The 13672-nt window shown below is 42.1% G+C and overlaps 1 protein-coding gene across 1 annotated transcript; it reads right to left on the bottom strand.

Annotated features, from left to right (window-relative positions):
• Nucleotides 1-5184: 5184 nt before the first annotated feature.
• Nucleotides 5185-8130, bottom strand: LOC117816365 (persephin). Its single transcript, XM_034688583.1, has 2 exons — nucleotides 8028-8130; nucleotides 5185-5655 (listed from the first exon to the last, which is right to left on the bottom strand). The coding sequence occupies exons 1-2, from the start codon at nucleotides 8104-8106 to the stop codon at nucleotides 5207-5209; spliced, it is 528 nt and encodes a 175-aa protein (XP_034544474.1). The 5' UTR covers nucleotides 8107-8130; the 3' UTR covers nucleotides 5185-5206.
• Between the last annotated feature and the right edge of the window lie 5542 nt (nucleotides 8131-13672).

A 13672-nucleotide genomic window follows, 5' to 3' on the forward strand; every position in this document is an offset into this window, starting at 1 on the left:
TTCAGTCCACTGTCTTTGAAGATCCCCCAAATTCTGGAAGCGGCTCTTCTTCACAATGCTGTTAAGGCTGCGGTCATCTCTCTTGGTTGTGCAGCGTTTCCTGCCACATTTTCCCCTTCCAACAGACTTTTTGTGAATGTGCTTTGAAACTGCACTCTGTGAACAGCCTGCTCTTTGAGAAATTTCTTTTTGTGTCTTACCCTCCTGATGGAGGGTGACAATGATGGTCCTCTGGACAGCAGTCAGATCAGTAGTCTTCCCCATACTTGTGATTTAGTTTACTGAACCAAGCTGAGTGTTTTTCAAGGCTCAGGAAACCCTTGCAGGTGTTTCGAGTTAATTAGACGATTCAAGTGATTAGTTGAATAGCCTACTAGTATACTTTTTCATGATATTCTAATATTTTGAGATAGGAATATTTGAGTTTTCTTAAGCTGTATGCCATAATCAGCAATATTAAAATAATAAAAGGCTTGCAATATTTCAGTTGATTTGTAATGAATCCAGAATGTATGACATTTTTGTTTTTTTAATTGCATTACAGAAAATAAAGAAGTTTATCACAATATTCTAATTTTCTGAGACAGTCCTGTATATTCGCTGTGCAACTCTAGTGCTTTGCCAGTGTGTATAGACCTGCCGGAGGTGAGTGTCAGAACGCAGCACCGTGTGCATTTATAATTAAGCTAACAAGCTAGTGGCTAACCTTGTCATTGTTCTTTGTAGTGTGGTGTATGAAACACCGAACGAGCCACTGTGCAACTGACCAGCATATGTTATGTCCTTCTCTGTTCAGATATAAAGTGTTGGTCTGGATACTCTTTCAAGCCTCCTTCATCCCTTTGAATACACAACGCAGAGTTTATTGAACCATCCAGCTGCAGTAAAGTGCAGTTGACCGTGGTTACACATGGAATCATATTTACTTCGAATAGCTCGGGTAACATGCAGTCTGTGAATAATTTTGTATTGCGTTTCATAGGATTTGTTAGAACGTGTCATTTTCTTTGCATTTAACAGAATATTTTTCCACATTACATCAGCTCATCCACTTTTAAGAGTAGACTTAAAACTTTCCTTTTTGATAAAGCTTATAGTTAAGCTGGATCAGGCTTGGACCAGCTTTTGTCATGCTGCTATAGGCCTAGACTGCCGGGGGAACTGGCACACTGACACACTGGGATCCTAGCTCACCCCCTTCCCCCCAACCCCCTCATCACTTACTTTAACTCTGCCTGTCCCATTAAAGTTACTAACCATAGACCTTTCTGGAGTCCCTGAGCTCCATTGTCTCGTAGATTCCTCTGAGCTGCCGTAGACGTCCTCCTGCTGTGGACGATCTGGACTCCAGCTGATACGGACGTGCTGGACTCCAGCGGCAACAGCTTCTACGACTCGTCTCATCACTATCACCTCTCTCTCTTACTCCCCTCTATCCGTCTTTCCAGACCCAACTCAGTCGAGGCATGATGGCTGTCTAACATGAGTCTGGTTCTGCCTGAGGTTTCTGCCTGTTAAAAGGAAGTTTTTCCTCACCACTGTAACTAGCTAAATACTGCGATGTGCAATGCTCATGATGGATTAAGGTGGGGTCAGACTGAGTCTTACCCTGTCTTGGTGTTGGGTCTCTGTTCATAATTTGACATAGAGTGGTCTAGACCTCCTATGTTTGTAAAAGCGTCTTGAGATAACGTTTGTTGTGATTTGGCGCTATACAAATAAAGATTGATTGATTGATTGATCTAAGTGGGACCCGAAATCTTCGCTCCAACTTGTTTTACTCTTTATATTAGGAATTTTAACAAACATTTGCGTATATAAATAACTTAGAATGTTCTTCTTTAAAGCTGCTGTGAGGAACTTTTGATTTGTATTGATTTTGGCGCCCCCTGTGGACAAAGTGATACCTCTTATCTCTTGTCCTGTACATGCAAAAGTAGTGTTTTGTACAAAAACATTATCCTGTTGTCTTCAAACAGTCACATTTATCACACAATTTGATTATTTTCCATGAAAACTGTCAATGAATGCTGTTTCTAAAGTGAGATGTCCATCATCCAGTCTGACACCTACCCCCTCACAGTGGTTTCAAGCACTAATAACGTCAACAGAGCAGGCATCAGTTTTGTTGCTGATGGTCTTGTTTGCTCTTAAAGGTTATGAAGAGGCATCAGTATCAGTTTCAGTCTGTTTCTCAGCCAGTTCAAAACTCCTCACAGTGCCTTTAAAGATGAGGCCTTAAAGGGGACATATCACGCTTTTTTCATCAATATATATTGGTCTAAGAGGTCCCAAAAACATGTCTTTAAAGTTTATGCTCAAAAAAACACTTTGAAATCAGATTTTGGTCTGCCTGAAAAGTCCTCTTCTTCAGTCCTCATCAGAACACTCTGTTTTCCCTCTGACCACGCCCCCTCCGGAAGTGGATGTGCCTTGGCTCTCCAGCACGTTGATCTAATGTTTACATGTTGGCTGAATATACACGGCTGCTCAGAGATCACGTTACTTCAACCCTCTGAATCTGATCCTGACGGAGAGGCGCCTGTAGCAGGACCTTTCTGAACGATTGGTCATAGATTTAGTGTTTCTTGTTGTTTTATTTATCAGTATGTAGACGTGTGTCTTGGTACACAGCTACGAACATGTAGCTATGTGGCTATGCTAACTAGCGCTAGCACTTATCCATGATAAATAAAAATCATCCACTAGATCTTCAACTCTGCAGACGTGGGAAGTAAAACCGACCTCTGCCAGAAAGGCAGCAGGACCTTTTATGAAGGATTGGTCACAGATTTAGTGTTTCTTGTTGTTTTATTTGTCAGTATGTCGACGTGTGTCTTGGTACACAGCTACAGCTACAGCTACAGCTACAGCTACAGCTACAGCTACAGCTACAGCTATGAACATATAGCTATGTGGCTATGCTAATTAGCGCTAGCACTTATCCATGACAAATAAAAATCATCCTCTATATCTTCAAATCTGCAGACGTGGGGAGTAAAACCGACCTTTGTGTTTATTAAGACAGCCTACAACTAGCATGCCTCCCTCCTAAGCTCCTTGTTAGCACACATGTGTGCAGGTAATGAAAAACGGAGGAGGGGTTGAGTTGTATTTTATACAGTCTATGGGCTGAACAAGCTCCGAGCTCTGACTCCGTGACAGACCGGATATTGTTGTTACGTAACAAAAACACGGAAGTCTGAAACGGCTCGTTTCACACACATTTACAGAAAGATGGAGAAATCAGAACAGGGGCAGAATGGATTTTTTTCATTCTCGGGGGGTTTGTAGACATGCCAGGGACACATATTTCAGGTAAAGAACCATTAAAAAGTCAATTTTGCATGATATGTCACCTTTAAGTACCTTCATTTCAAGTTGATTCACATTCAAACCATGTTTATATATTGGAACCGCTTGGATGTAACTCCTAAGCTGTAAATAACGTGAAAAATTGTGTTTGAGGAAGATCAAAATCAGCCATAAGTTGAGAAAAGGATTTCATAGTCCCACCTGAGAGGAGGTCTTGTATTTTAACAATACCAGCATCCCTCCATGCTCTAAAACCCAGATCTGAACAAGACTGAGCGAAATCAGGATTACAGAAAATAGGCGCTAAAACAGAATATTTATTCATAATCCCAAAATGTCTTCGTACAAGGTTCCATGTTTTCAAAGTATTTCTGACGCTAAAATTATCTTTCATTCCCTGTATTGCAATTGCATTTTTTATAAAAGGTAAGGTTGAGAGGGCAGGTTTGAGCCCAGAAGCTTCCAAGTCTAGAAAAGTTGAAATAGTCTCCTTTTTTAACCATTCAGTAATGTATCTAAGTTGAGATGCCCAGTGATAATACATTATGTTTGGCAGTCCTAAACCCCCTCCACATTTGCGGGGCAGCGGATGAAAAAGCCCGGTCTCCCATAGTGCGGAGTCTGGTGCGGGGGCAATGGAGGCGGTTGGTGCTGGTGGAACGGAGGGTTCTTGTGGTGGTTTGTGGGTGTAGCAGTTCCTTCAGATATGTGGGGGCGTGTCCATGGATGCACTGATGTGCGAGTAGAGAGATTTTGAATTCGATTTCTGTATGAGACCGGGAGCCAGTGGAGTGAATGTAGGATGGGTGTAATGTGGTCGTGTTTACGCACTCTCATCAGGACCCTGGCTGCGCAGTTCTGGATGAACTGCAGTTTCTGAAGGGGTCCCGATGAGAAGTGCGTTGCAGTAATCAATCCTGGAGGAGACAAAGGCATGGACCAGTTTTTCTGCATCAGGGAGAGAGAGAGTGAGGAGCGGAGTTTGGAGATGTTTCTGAGGTGGAAGAAGGAGGTTTTACAGATGTTATTGATGTGGGTTTCAAAAGTGAGGTGAGGGTCAATTTTGACTCTGAGATTTGGGGCTATGGATGAGAGGGGAATGTTGTGGCCTGTAAAGGATATGGTGGTAAGTGGAGATGACTATGGTGGTAAGTGAAACATTAAAATGTTCACAGGCCAGGGGACCACAATCACCCCCTAAAGGAGGACCGTGCTCTAACTTCAATCATGACTCTCACACCAGCTCTGTTTGGTTCTTACAAGTTCATCTTTATTAGGAACTTCCTGTACAAATATCCTAAAGATATGCAAAGTACAAAATAAGTTAATCAGCTTACGACAATATGATGGCAACAAATAAATAAATAACTTATCTTACATAAATACATTTTCAACGTGAAGCTGGACTGCTCAAGTCAAATACGTCTGAGTCGTGGAGGACTTCACTCGGCTGTGTTTACGCAGCTTCGTACGCATGAAGAAGAGTTTGAATACAGAGGTATCCGCTTGTTTACCAAAGTAGTCAAGTAGTCGCGTCTTGGTTATCGAATCATGTCGTCTCTGCAGAATCAGTTCAGCCTCACGATGTCAGAGGAAAGACTCTATTTCCCAGCATGCAAACTGTTCCCCAACAGAGAAAAGAGGCTGCTTTTGTAGCTTGTAATCAAAGTAGTTTGTTAAACCTAACAAATGTTTGAGCTTGGACTTCATCTTGAGTCATGAGGTTTCCCCCAAAGCAGACAGGAGAGCAGCTTCTTTTAAGCTCACTGATGTTAGACATGAATATCTTGATAAGAATAGATTTGAGCTTCCTCAAGAACCTGCCAGCAACTCATCCTCACAAACCTCCACCCTCCCTCCCTCCCCTCATCCACCGTCTACCCTCAGCTGTCTATCCCACACAGCTGCAGCCCGCCGCCGACAGCTTCTCCACCTTGTGCCAGCGGTGAGAGTTGTCCAGGAAGGCCATGTCCTCGTGGTGGGTGGGCCTGCAGCAGGGCGCGTTGTGCCACAGCTCCCCGGGCGCAGGTTGAGGGAGCACCCCGCTCAGCAGCAGGTTGGTGAGGGTGAGGTCGTGGTTGGAGCGAGCGTGGGGACACGTCCCGCTGCAGTACTTGAAGAGGACGGTCTCGTCCGAGTCGTAGCCCAGCCCGAGGTCTCTGACCTGAAGCAGGACGGAGCGCAGGCCGCACTGAGAGTCCAGGGCGGAGCGACGAGAGCGAATCATGGGAGCAGGTGCGACTCCAGATGCTTCCGTTTGGGCGTCTTCTGCAGCTGGATTTCTGCTCGTCTTGTCCACGTTTGGTGACGTGTCGGGAGATCTTGTTTCTTGTTTCTGATCTGGAAAAGACAAGAAGTTAGTTTTACATTTGTTGTGCAAAATACCTGAAAATATGTTCTAAAAACTCTTGCAGGGAGCATTTTAACGATTTGTCCAGTCGACATTTATTCACCAGTTTTCATTAAACACAACTGTTTAGATCAGGGGTTCCCAATGTGTGGGTTGGGACCCCCTGGGGGGTTGCAAGACACACATGGGGGGTTGTGAGATGTCTTTCAGAATGGTTTTTTTTTTTTAAGTTATCTAAAAATAGTACATTTTACCCTTTGTAGTCAAAAATATTGACAAAAATAGACACTAAGCTTGAAATAAAACCTTGAAAAAAGAAAATGGAATGAATTTTCTGCCTCTCTTTGTTGCCAGATGACTCCTCAGTTTAGGGTTAGTGAACATTTACTTATCAAAAGCATCAGTAGAAGCAAGTTAATTCATAACAGCACAGGAAACACAGACACATGCACATTTAGGTAGGCTGATTTTCTGCAGACCAGCTAAATGAAGACACATTAAACAGGGTTCCCATGCATCCTGGAAAAACTGGAAAACCTGGAAAACAGTTGACCAGTTTTCTAGAACTAGAAAAACACCTGGAAAATGGGAGAAAAAGTCAAATGTCCTGAAAAATCACAGATTGTCCTGGAAAATTATTCCAACATGACTGCGTGCGACCTGACAAGGTTAAAAAAACACATCCCCATTCAACATGTGTGGCCATTTTTATCATTCAGATCTATTTAGGTCAATTTATGCACTGAGATGAGAGTTGCCCATCATTGTTGCTTGGTTGCACTAATAAAGTGAAGTGCTGTACATCTGTGGTTGCATTATTCTATTATCAATTTGCCATCATTTTAAAGCATGTAAGAGATGATTTCATGGATAGCCATAGACTGCATGTCATTCAATGTAGACTTCCACTGAGAGGAACATATTAGACTATTTAGGAACTAAATTTAGACTATCATAGCAGCTTGATCATCACAGAAAATGTCCTTGAAATGTCCTGGAAAATGATCTCTTGAAAAGAGTGGGAACCCTGTTAAAGCACTGTGAGGGACAGTGGGGGTCGCAGGCTGAAAAGTTTTGGAACCCCTGGTACACACACACACCAAACAACCGTATTCTATTTGTGTTGTTTTGTGTGCTTGTGTGTTGTAACCTATTTTGTGGGGCCATCTTGGCCACTTGAAAAAGAGGTTTTAAATCTCAATGAGTCTCTTACCTGGTTAAATAAAGAAAGAAAGGAAGAAGCAATCTTTTATTTTAGAAACTATCTTTAAAATATTACAAATAAAAGTTCAAGTTTTAGCAACTAAATCAGTGCATCAGGGACGAAGTAGTAACTTGGTTAAAGCAAATTAATTACCATTTAATTTCTAGTTTCAGTTGCCAAATTGGTGGCATCAATTTTTGTTGAAAGTTGCACGTTCTGTCAAATTAACAATCTGATTTTGACCCAGGATTAAAAAAGTTTAACTCTTGTTTCACACTTTGATTTGAGACAAAATGACTTAAAACTTCACCTAATTGATGTAAAGCAAGTTAGCCTTATTGGTGTTTAATCTGCAGTTTGAAAAAGGTAATAAAATTCAACATTTGCTCATAACAATCTGATTACAAAAAACTTTAACTCCTGTTTTGCAATCTGATTTGAGACAAAATGACTTAAAACTTCACCTAATTGATGTAAAGCAAGTTAGCCTTACTGGTGTTTAATCTGCAGTTTGAAAAAGGTAATAAAATTCAACATTTGCTCATAACAATCTGATTACAAAAAACTTTAACTCCTGTTTTGCAATCTGATTTGAGACAAAATGACTTAAAACTTCACCTAATTGATGTAAAGCAAGTTAGCCTTATTGGTGTTTAATCTGCAGTTTGAAAAAGGTAATAAAATTCAACATTTGCTCATAACAATCTAATTCAAAAAAGTTTAACTCCTGTTTTGCAATCTGATTTGAGACAAAATGACTTAAAACTTCACCTAATTGATGTAAAGGAAGTTAGCCTTATTGGTGTTTAATCTGCAGTTTGAAAAAGGTAATAAAATTCAACATTTGCTCATAACAATCTGATTACAAAAAACTTTAACTCCTGTTTTGCAATCTGATTTGAGACAAAATGACTTAAAACTTCACCTAATTGATGTAAAGCAAGTTAGCCTTATTGTAGTTGAACCTGCAATTGGAAAAAGGTGATAAAAATTCAATATTTGCTCATTATTTAGCGTGTCATACTTTAAAAAAAATTCCTTTCACTTTGAACATCCACGTCTATTAGAAATATTTAAATAACCGCCCTCAAAGCAAGTAAAAGTCCTATTTAAGCTGAAAGGTCAAAGGTCATGACCCTCCTTTCGGCCAGAACTTACCCATCAGTGCCCTCAGCCAGCCGCTCTCTCCCCTCTGGACGCAGAACAGAATCACAACCAGCTTCAACAGGGACCTCATGGCTTCAGTCTGCTCTTCGTCTGAGACGTCTCTCAACGGGAACCAAACACGTGTGTGTGTGTGTTCGAGCGTGTGCGCGGGTGCGAGTGATGCTCAAGATGCAGCCGTAGTCGCAACCTCCAATATATAGCCGCCGGATAGATAAAGGCGGGGTGGGGGGGTGAAAGGATGAGACAGACAGACACTAACCCGTTACTCGCCAGCAGACTATCCCGCTCACCTGAGCCTGACAGCAAGTGTAGGAGGGCAGGCGGGCGCTTGACCCAGAACTTGTCCTGTTGGGATTATCTAATTGGTGTAAATCACAGGATTATCGTTCAGTTTCCCCCAGATGTTTTCCAGAGGATGTTGGATTCACAGAGGGTTTTTTTGGGGCTTCTTATAAAGTGGACCACGATGTCATACTGGTGATGCTGAGAGGTATGTGTGATACATGATTAAGGAGACGGAGCAAGATGGACACGGATGAGGAAAGGCAGGCGATGAGGCGGCAAAGAAATTAAGTCTTTGGCAAAACTTTATCAATTTCAAAACATGGGAATGGGTAAGGAAGACGGTTACAAAACGCAGGATGACTCACTGAAGTATGTGCCAAAAAGCGGCCCCTGCTCTACTCCTGTCATCTTGTTCTTGTCATTGATACCGTCACCTCTGAGGACCGACACTGAAAGCAGGAATGAAAACTTTAAAAAGGTTAAACTGAGATGAAAAAGGGAAGTGAGGTTATTATTAGAACACAACAGGCCAAGCTTCAGCAGACATTCCATAATGGCCGACTCGTCTTCTTGAGCCGCTCCATAAATTGAGGGATTTCTGCTGCAATGTGTGTCTGACATGTAGAATATGTAGAATATGCATTATGTAACACAGTTATAGGGCCCGAGCAGGCGGTGGATGGAATTTGGAGTTTGCAACAGAGAGTGCATATTTGGAGCTTGTTTCTGCAGATATATCCAGGTGCAGGTCAAACACCTCAGTGCTGCTTATTTAGCAATGGATGCAAATGAGGACTGACAACAACTGCAAAGACAAAGACAGACCTGTCTTTAGGCTCAGATCCTTTTCCACCACTGATGAGAAGATAAGATTAGATATTACTCTATTGATCCCTGGGGGAAAATTTGGTTGTTGCAGCAACACAGACATAGTAGCAAGAGTAGTACAAGAATAATAGAGCACAAATAAGTTTATCCCTAACCCCAACCCTTAGTATTTGTCCATGGACTAAGTCCCTAGTCCCAAAGAGGACTGGAGAGAGGGGAAGAGGGATAGAGGAGAATAAGAGAGAGAGGGAGCGGTGATAGTGATGAGACGGGTAGTAGTAGCTGTTGCCGCTGGAGTCCAGCACGGGTTAAGGTTATGATTAGGGTTAGGGTTAGGTTTAGCTTTAGGGTTAGGATTAGGATTAGGGTTAGGGATAGGGTTGGGGTTAGGATTAGGGTTAGGTTTAGGTTTGGGGTTACGGTTATGATTAGGGTTAGGGTTAGGGTTAGGGTTAAGATTAGGGTTAGGGTTAGGGTTAGGGTTAGGATTAGGGTAAGGGTTAGGGTTAGGGTTAGGGTTAAGATTAGGGTTAGGGTTAGGGTTAGGGTTAGGGTTAGGATTAGGGTTAGGGTTAGGGTTAGGATTAGGGTTAGGGTTAGGGTTAAGGTTAGGGTTAGGGTTAGGATTAGGGTTAGGGTTAGGATTAGGGTTAGGATTAGGGTTAGGGTTAGGATTAGGCTTAGGATTAGGGTTAGGGTTAGGATTAGGGTTAGGGTTAGGGTTAGGGTTGTGATTAGGGTTAGGGTTAGGATTAGGGTTAGGGTTAGGGTTAGGGTTAGGATTAGGGTTAGGGTTAGGGTTAGGGTTAGGGTTAGGGTTGTGATTAGGGTTAGGGTTAGGGTTAGGGTTGTGATTAGGGTTAGGGTTAGGGTTAGGGTTAGGATTAGGGTTAGGGTTAGGATTAGGGTTAGGGTTAGGGTTAGGATTAGGATTAGGGTTAGTGTTGTGATTAGGGTTAGGGTTAGGGTTAGGGTTGTGATTAGGGTTAGGGTTAGGGTTAGGATTAGGGTTAGGGTTGTGATTAGGGTTAGGGTTAGGATTAGGGTTAGGGTTAGGATTAGGGTTAGGGTTGTGATTAGGGTTAGGATTAGGGTTAGGGTTAGGATTAGGGTTAGGGTTAGGGTTAGGATTAGGGTTAGGGTTGTGATTAGGGTTAGGGTTAGGGTTAGGTTTAGGGTTGTGATTAGGGTTAGGGTTAGGATTAGGTTTAGGGTTAGGGTTAGGATTAAGGTTAGGGTTAGGGTTAGTGTTAAGATTAGGGTTAGGGTTAGGGTTAGGGTTAGGATTAGGGTAAGGATTAGGGTTAGGGTTAGGGTTAGGGTTAGGGTTAGGATTAGGGTTAGGGTTAGGGTTAGGGTTAGGGTTAGGATTAGGGTTAGGTTAGGATTAGGGTTAGTGTTAGGGTAAGGATTAGGGTTAGGGTTAGGGTTAGGGTTAGGATTAGGGTTAGGGTTAGGATTAGGGTTAGGGTTAGGGTTAGGATTAGGGTTAGGGTTAGGGTTAGGATTAGGGTTAGGGTTAGGGTTAAGATTAGGGTTAGGGTTAGGGTTAGGGTTAGGATTAGGGTAAGGATTAGGGTTAGGGTTAGGGCTAGGGTTAGGATTAGGGTTAGGGTTAGGGTTAGGATTAGGGTTAGGGTTAGGGTTAGGATTAGGGTTAGTGTTAGGGTAAGGATTAGGGTTAGGGTTAGGGTTAGGGTTAGGATTAGGGTTAGGGTTAGGGTTAGGGTTAGGATTAGGGTTAGGGTAAGGATTAGGGTTAGGATTAGGGTTAGGGTTAGGGTTAGGGTTAGGATTAGGGTTAGGGTTAGGATTAGGGTTAGGGTTAGGATTAGGGTTAGGGTCGGGGTTAGGGTTAGAACCAGAACTAAACTTTAGCAAACAGAACCAGAACCAAACTCAAGCAAACCGAATCAGAATTGAACCAGAACCGAACCAGAACAGAACTCAAGCAATCAGAGCCGAAACAGAACCGAACCAGAACCAAACCAGAACCAAACTCAAGCAAACAGAACCAGAACCAAACCAGAACCAAACCAGAACCAAACCAGAACCAAACCAGAACCAAACCAAACCAGAACTAAACCAGAACCAAACTCAAGCAAACAGAACCAGAACCGAACCGAACCCGAACCGAACCAGAACCGAACCGGAACCGAATCAGAACCGGACCAGAAGCGAACCAGAACCGAACCAGAACCGAACCGGAACCGAATCGGAACCGTACCAGAACCGAACCGGAACCGAACCAGAACCGAACCAGAACCAGAACCGGAACGAATCAGAACTGGACCAGAACCGAACCAGAACCAAACCAGAACCGAACTTGAAGCGAACCAGAACAGAACCAGAACAGAACCAGAACAGAACCAGAACCAAACCAGAACCAAACCAGAACCAAACTCAAGCAAACAGAACCAGAACCGAACCAAACAGAACCAGAACCAAGTCAAGCAAACAGAACCAGAACCAAACTGGAGCAAACATTATTAATGTCCTCAGCTTGGATGGTCTGATCCGGTTTCTCCCCTCAGTGAGAATTTGCCCGGTCTTTGAGAAGAACCCTAACCCTAACCCTCTCTGACGGAACAGATGAAGCCACGATACACAGCCTCCCCTCCATCACCTGTATCCTATATCCTCACATGTGATTGGCCGCATGGCCGCCATGCTGACCAATCAAAACAAAGTTCTGCTGAGAGCAGAGCTGGGGCTGAGCACTGTGAGCAGGGAAAGGAAAAAACTGGGAGCCGGCTCTCTCTCGATGCGAGCCGGCTCTTCTGATTCACCATAAAGCATCGAGTCTCAGAGCCGCAGCTTTTCATCATGACACATCACTAATGTTAACCTGTGTTACAATTATGAGGGGGTCCTTCTCACCTGTAAGGGGTCCCTGGCTCCAAACAGTTTGAGAACCCCTGCTCTAAACCATCCCTTAGTATTTGTCTTTGGACTTAGTCCTTAAACCTAACCCTAGGTATTTGTCAGTGGACTACATCTCTAATCTTAACTGTAAATGGACTTTATGCCCAACCCTAACCCATGGTATTGGTCAGTGGACTACATCCCGAACCCTAACCCTTATTTTTTTGTCACCATGTGAAACTCCAAAGACGTAAAGTGTATCGAGCTTTTGTGGACTGATTGGTCTCTCTCTCTCTCTGCAGAGCTCCTTTTTGCATTTTTGTACCAACACTAAGAAGATCAATCTGAGCCTGTGGGCTGCAAAACAAGCAATTTTAGCAGCCGCACTTTGATCAGGTGCATCCTCCCCTTCAAGGTTTATGTTGCAAACATTACTGTCTGCTCTCAGCCTGGGCCCTCTGGGTTAGGCTCTTAGTCCGTGGCACTAGAAGAGATTAATCAAAGCTAAAGAAGCAGATAAATGAGGAGTAAAAAGGAGCAAGTCGAGCTGACTTTTGGCTTCCCTCAGTTATATTTAGACATGTGCAGTGTCCACTGAGACTTGGAGTGTATTTATTGCTCTTTAACAGAGCCATTCCTCTTGTGTTTTAGCTCTCTTGATATGAATTACAAAGAAACCCTCCCTAAATCTTGAACTAATAATGGAGACTGAAATTTACTGCCAGGAATTCCAGCCATCCTTTCTGGGATAGTGTTTTTCAGACTGCACTGAATTAGACGTTTCAAATGAAGAATGGCAGTGTATTCTTATTAAGTGTGCTCTTCCTCTGTTACAGCCCGGGTCATAAAATATGTCTGACTTTAACTCGAGCACATCTGACTCAAAATACAGATGATTCCTCAGGCTGTATTTTGATGGCCTGCTTTTTTTTTTTAAAAGCATTTGAAAAATACGAGTGTTTGTCCTTTTTGTTTTGGGCTATCTTTATTTTAAAAGGCCTTTTTTGTACTTTTGTTTTACACTCTTAAACAAGATGCTAAACACATTCTCGCCTACTGTAAATCAGGAATTGTCTTGAGGAAAACACAAGGATGCAAATCAGAAATCTGCATCACAACATCCTCAGCTACAAAGTTATGCAAGCAGTACCCTAACCCAAAGTTTTGGCTTTGGTTAAAGCCAATAAAGTGGAGATTTCACTTATTGAATGTAAAACAATAACAAAAGCTGGTATGCCAAGATGGGGGGCCGTTTGTTGTTGTGCACACTGAAAATAACAGCAACAGTTCTCTATATTTAGCTCTCAAATGTCTTCAAAAATGTTGAGGGAATAATGAAAATTCACTTATTTTATCACATTTAGAGCAAGATTTGTGGTTTATTCATTCATTTTCATGTTTAATTTTGTTGGGATAAAGTTAAAACCACTGTTAAATCTAAATGTTAAAAATAAATGTTAAATATAAAAATAAATGTTAAATATAAATCTAAGTTTTAAATCTAAATGTTAAATGTTAAATCTAAGTAGTACATGTTTAATGCTGAATCTAAATTCTGAATCTAAATCTAGATGTTCAGTGTTAAATGCTGAATCTAAATCTAAATGTTAAAATAAATGTTAAATATATATCTAAGTTTTAAATCTAAATGTTAAATG

The sequence above is a fragment of the Notolabrus celidotus genome, chromosome 7 (genome assembly GCF_009762535.1).
Source record: "Notolabrus celidotus isolate fNotCel1 chromosome 7, fNotCel1.pri, whole genome shotgun sequence".
Classification (NCBI taxonomy): Eukaryota; Metazoa; Chordata; class Actinopteri; order Labriformes; family Labridae; genus Notolabrus; species Notolabrus celidotus.

Excerpts from the sequence above, each read along its gene's own strand:
- LOC117816365 (XM_034688583.1), bottom strand. The coding sequence starts at position 8,106 with ATGAGGTCCCTGTTGAAGCTGGTTGTGATTCTGTTCTGCGTCCAGAGG. Across the intron at positions 5,656-8,027 it reads CTGGCTGAGGGCACTGATGG|ATCAGAAACAAGAAACAAGA; the intron begins GTAAGTTCTGGC and ends TGTCTTTTCCAG.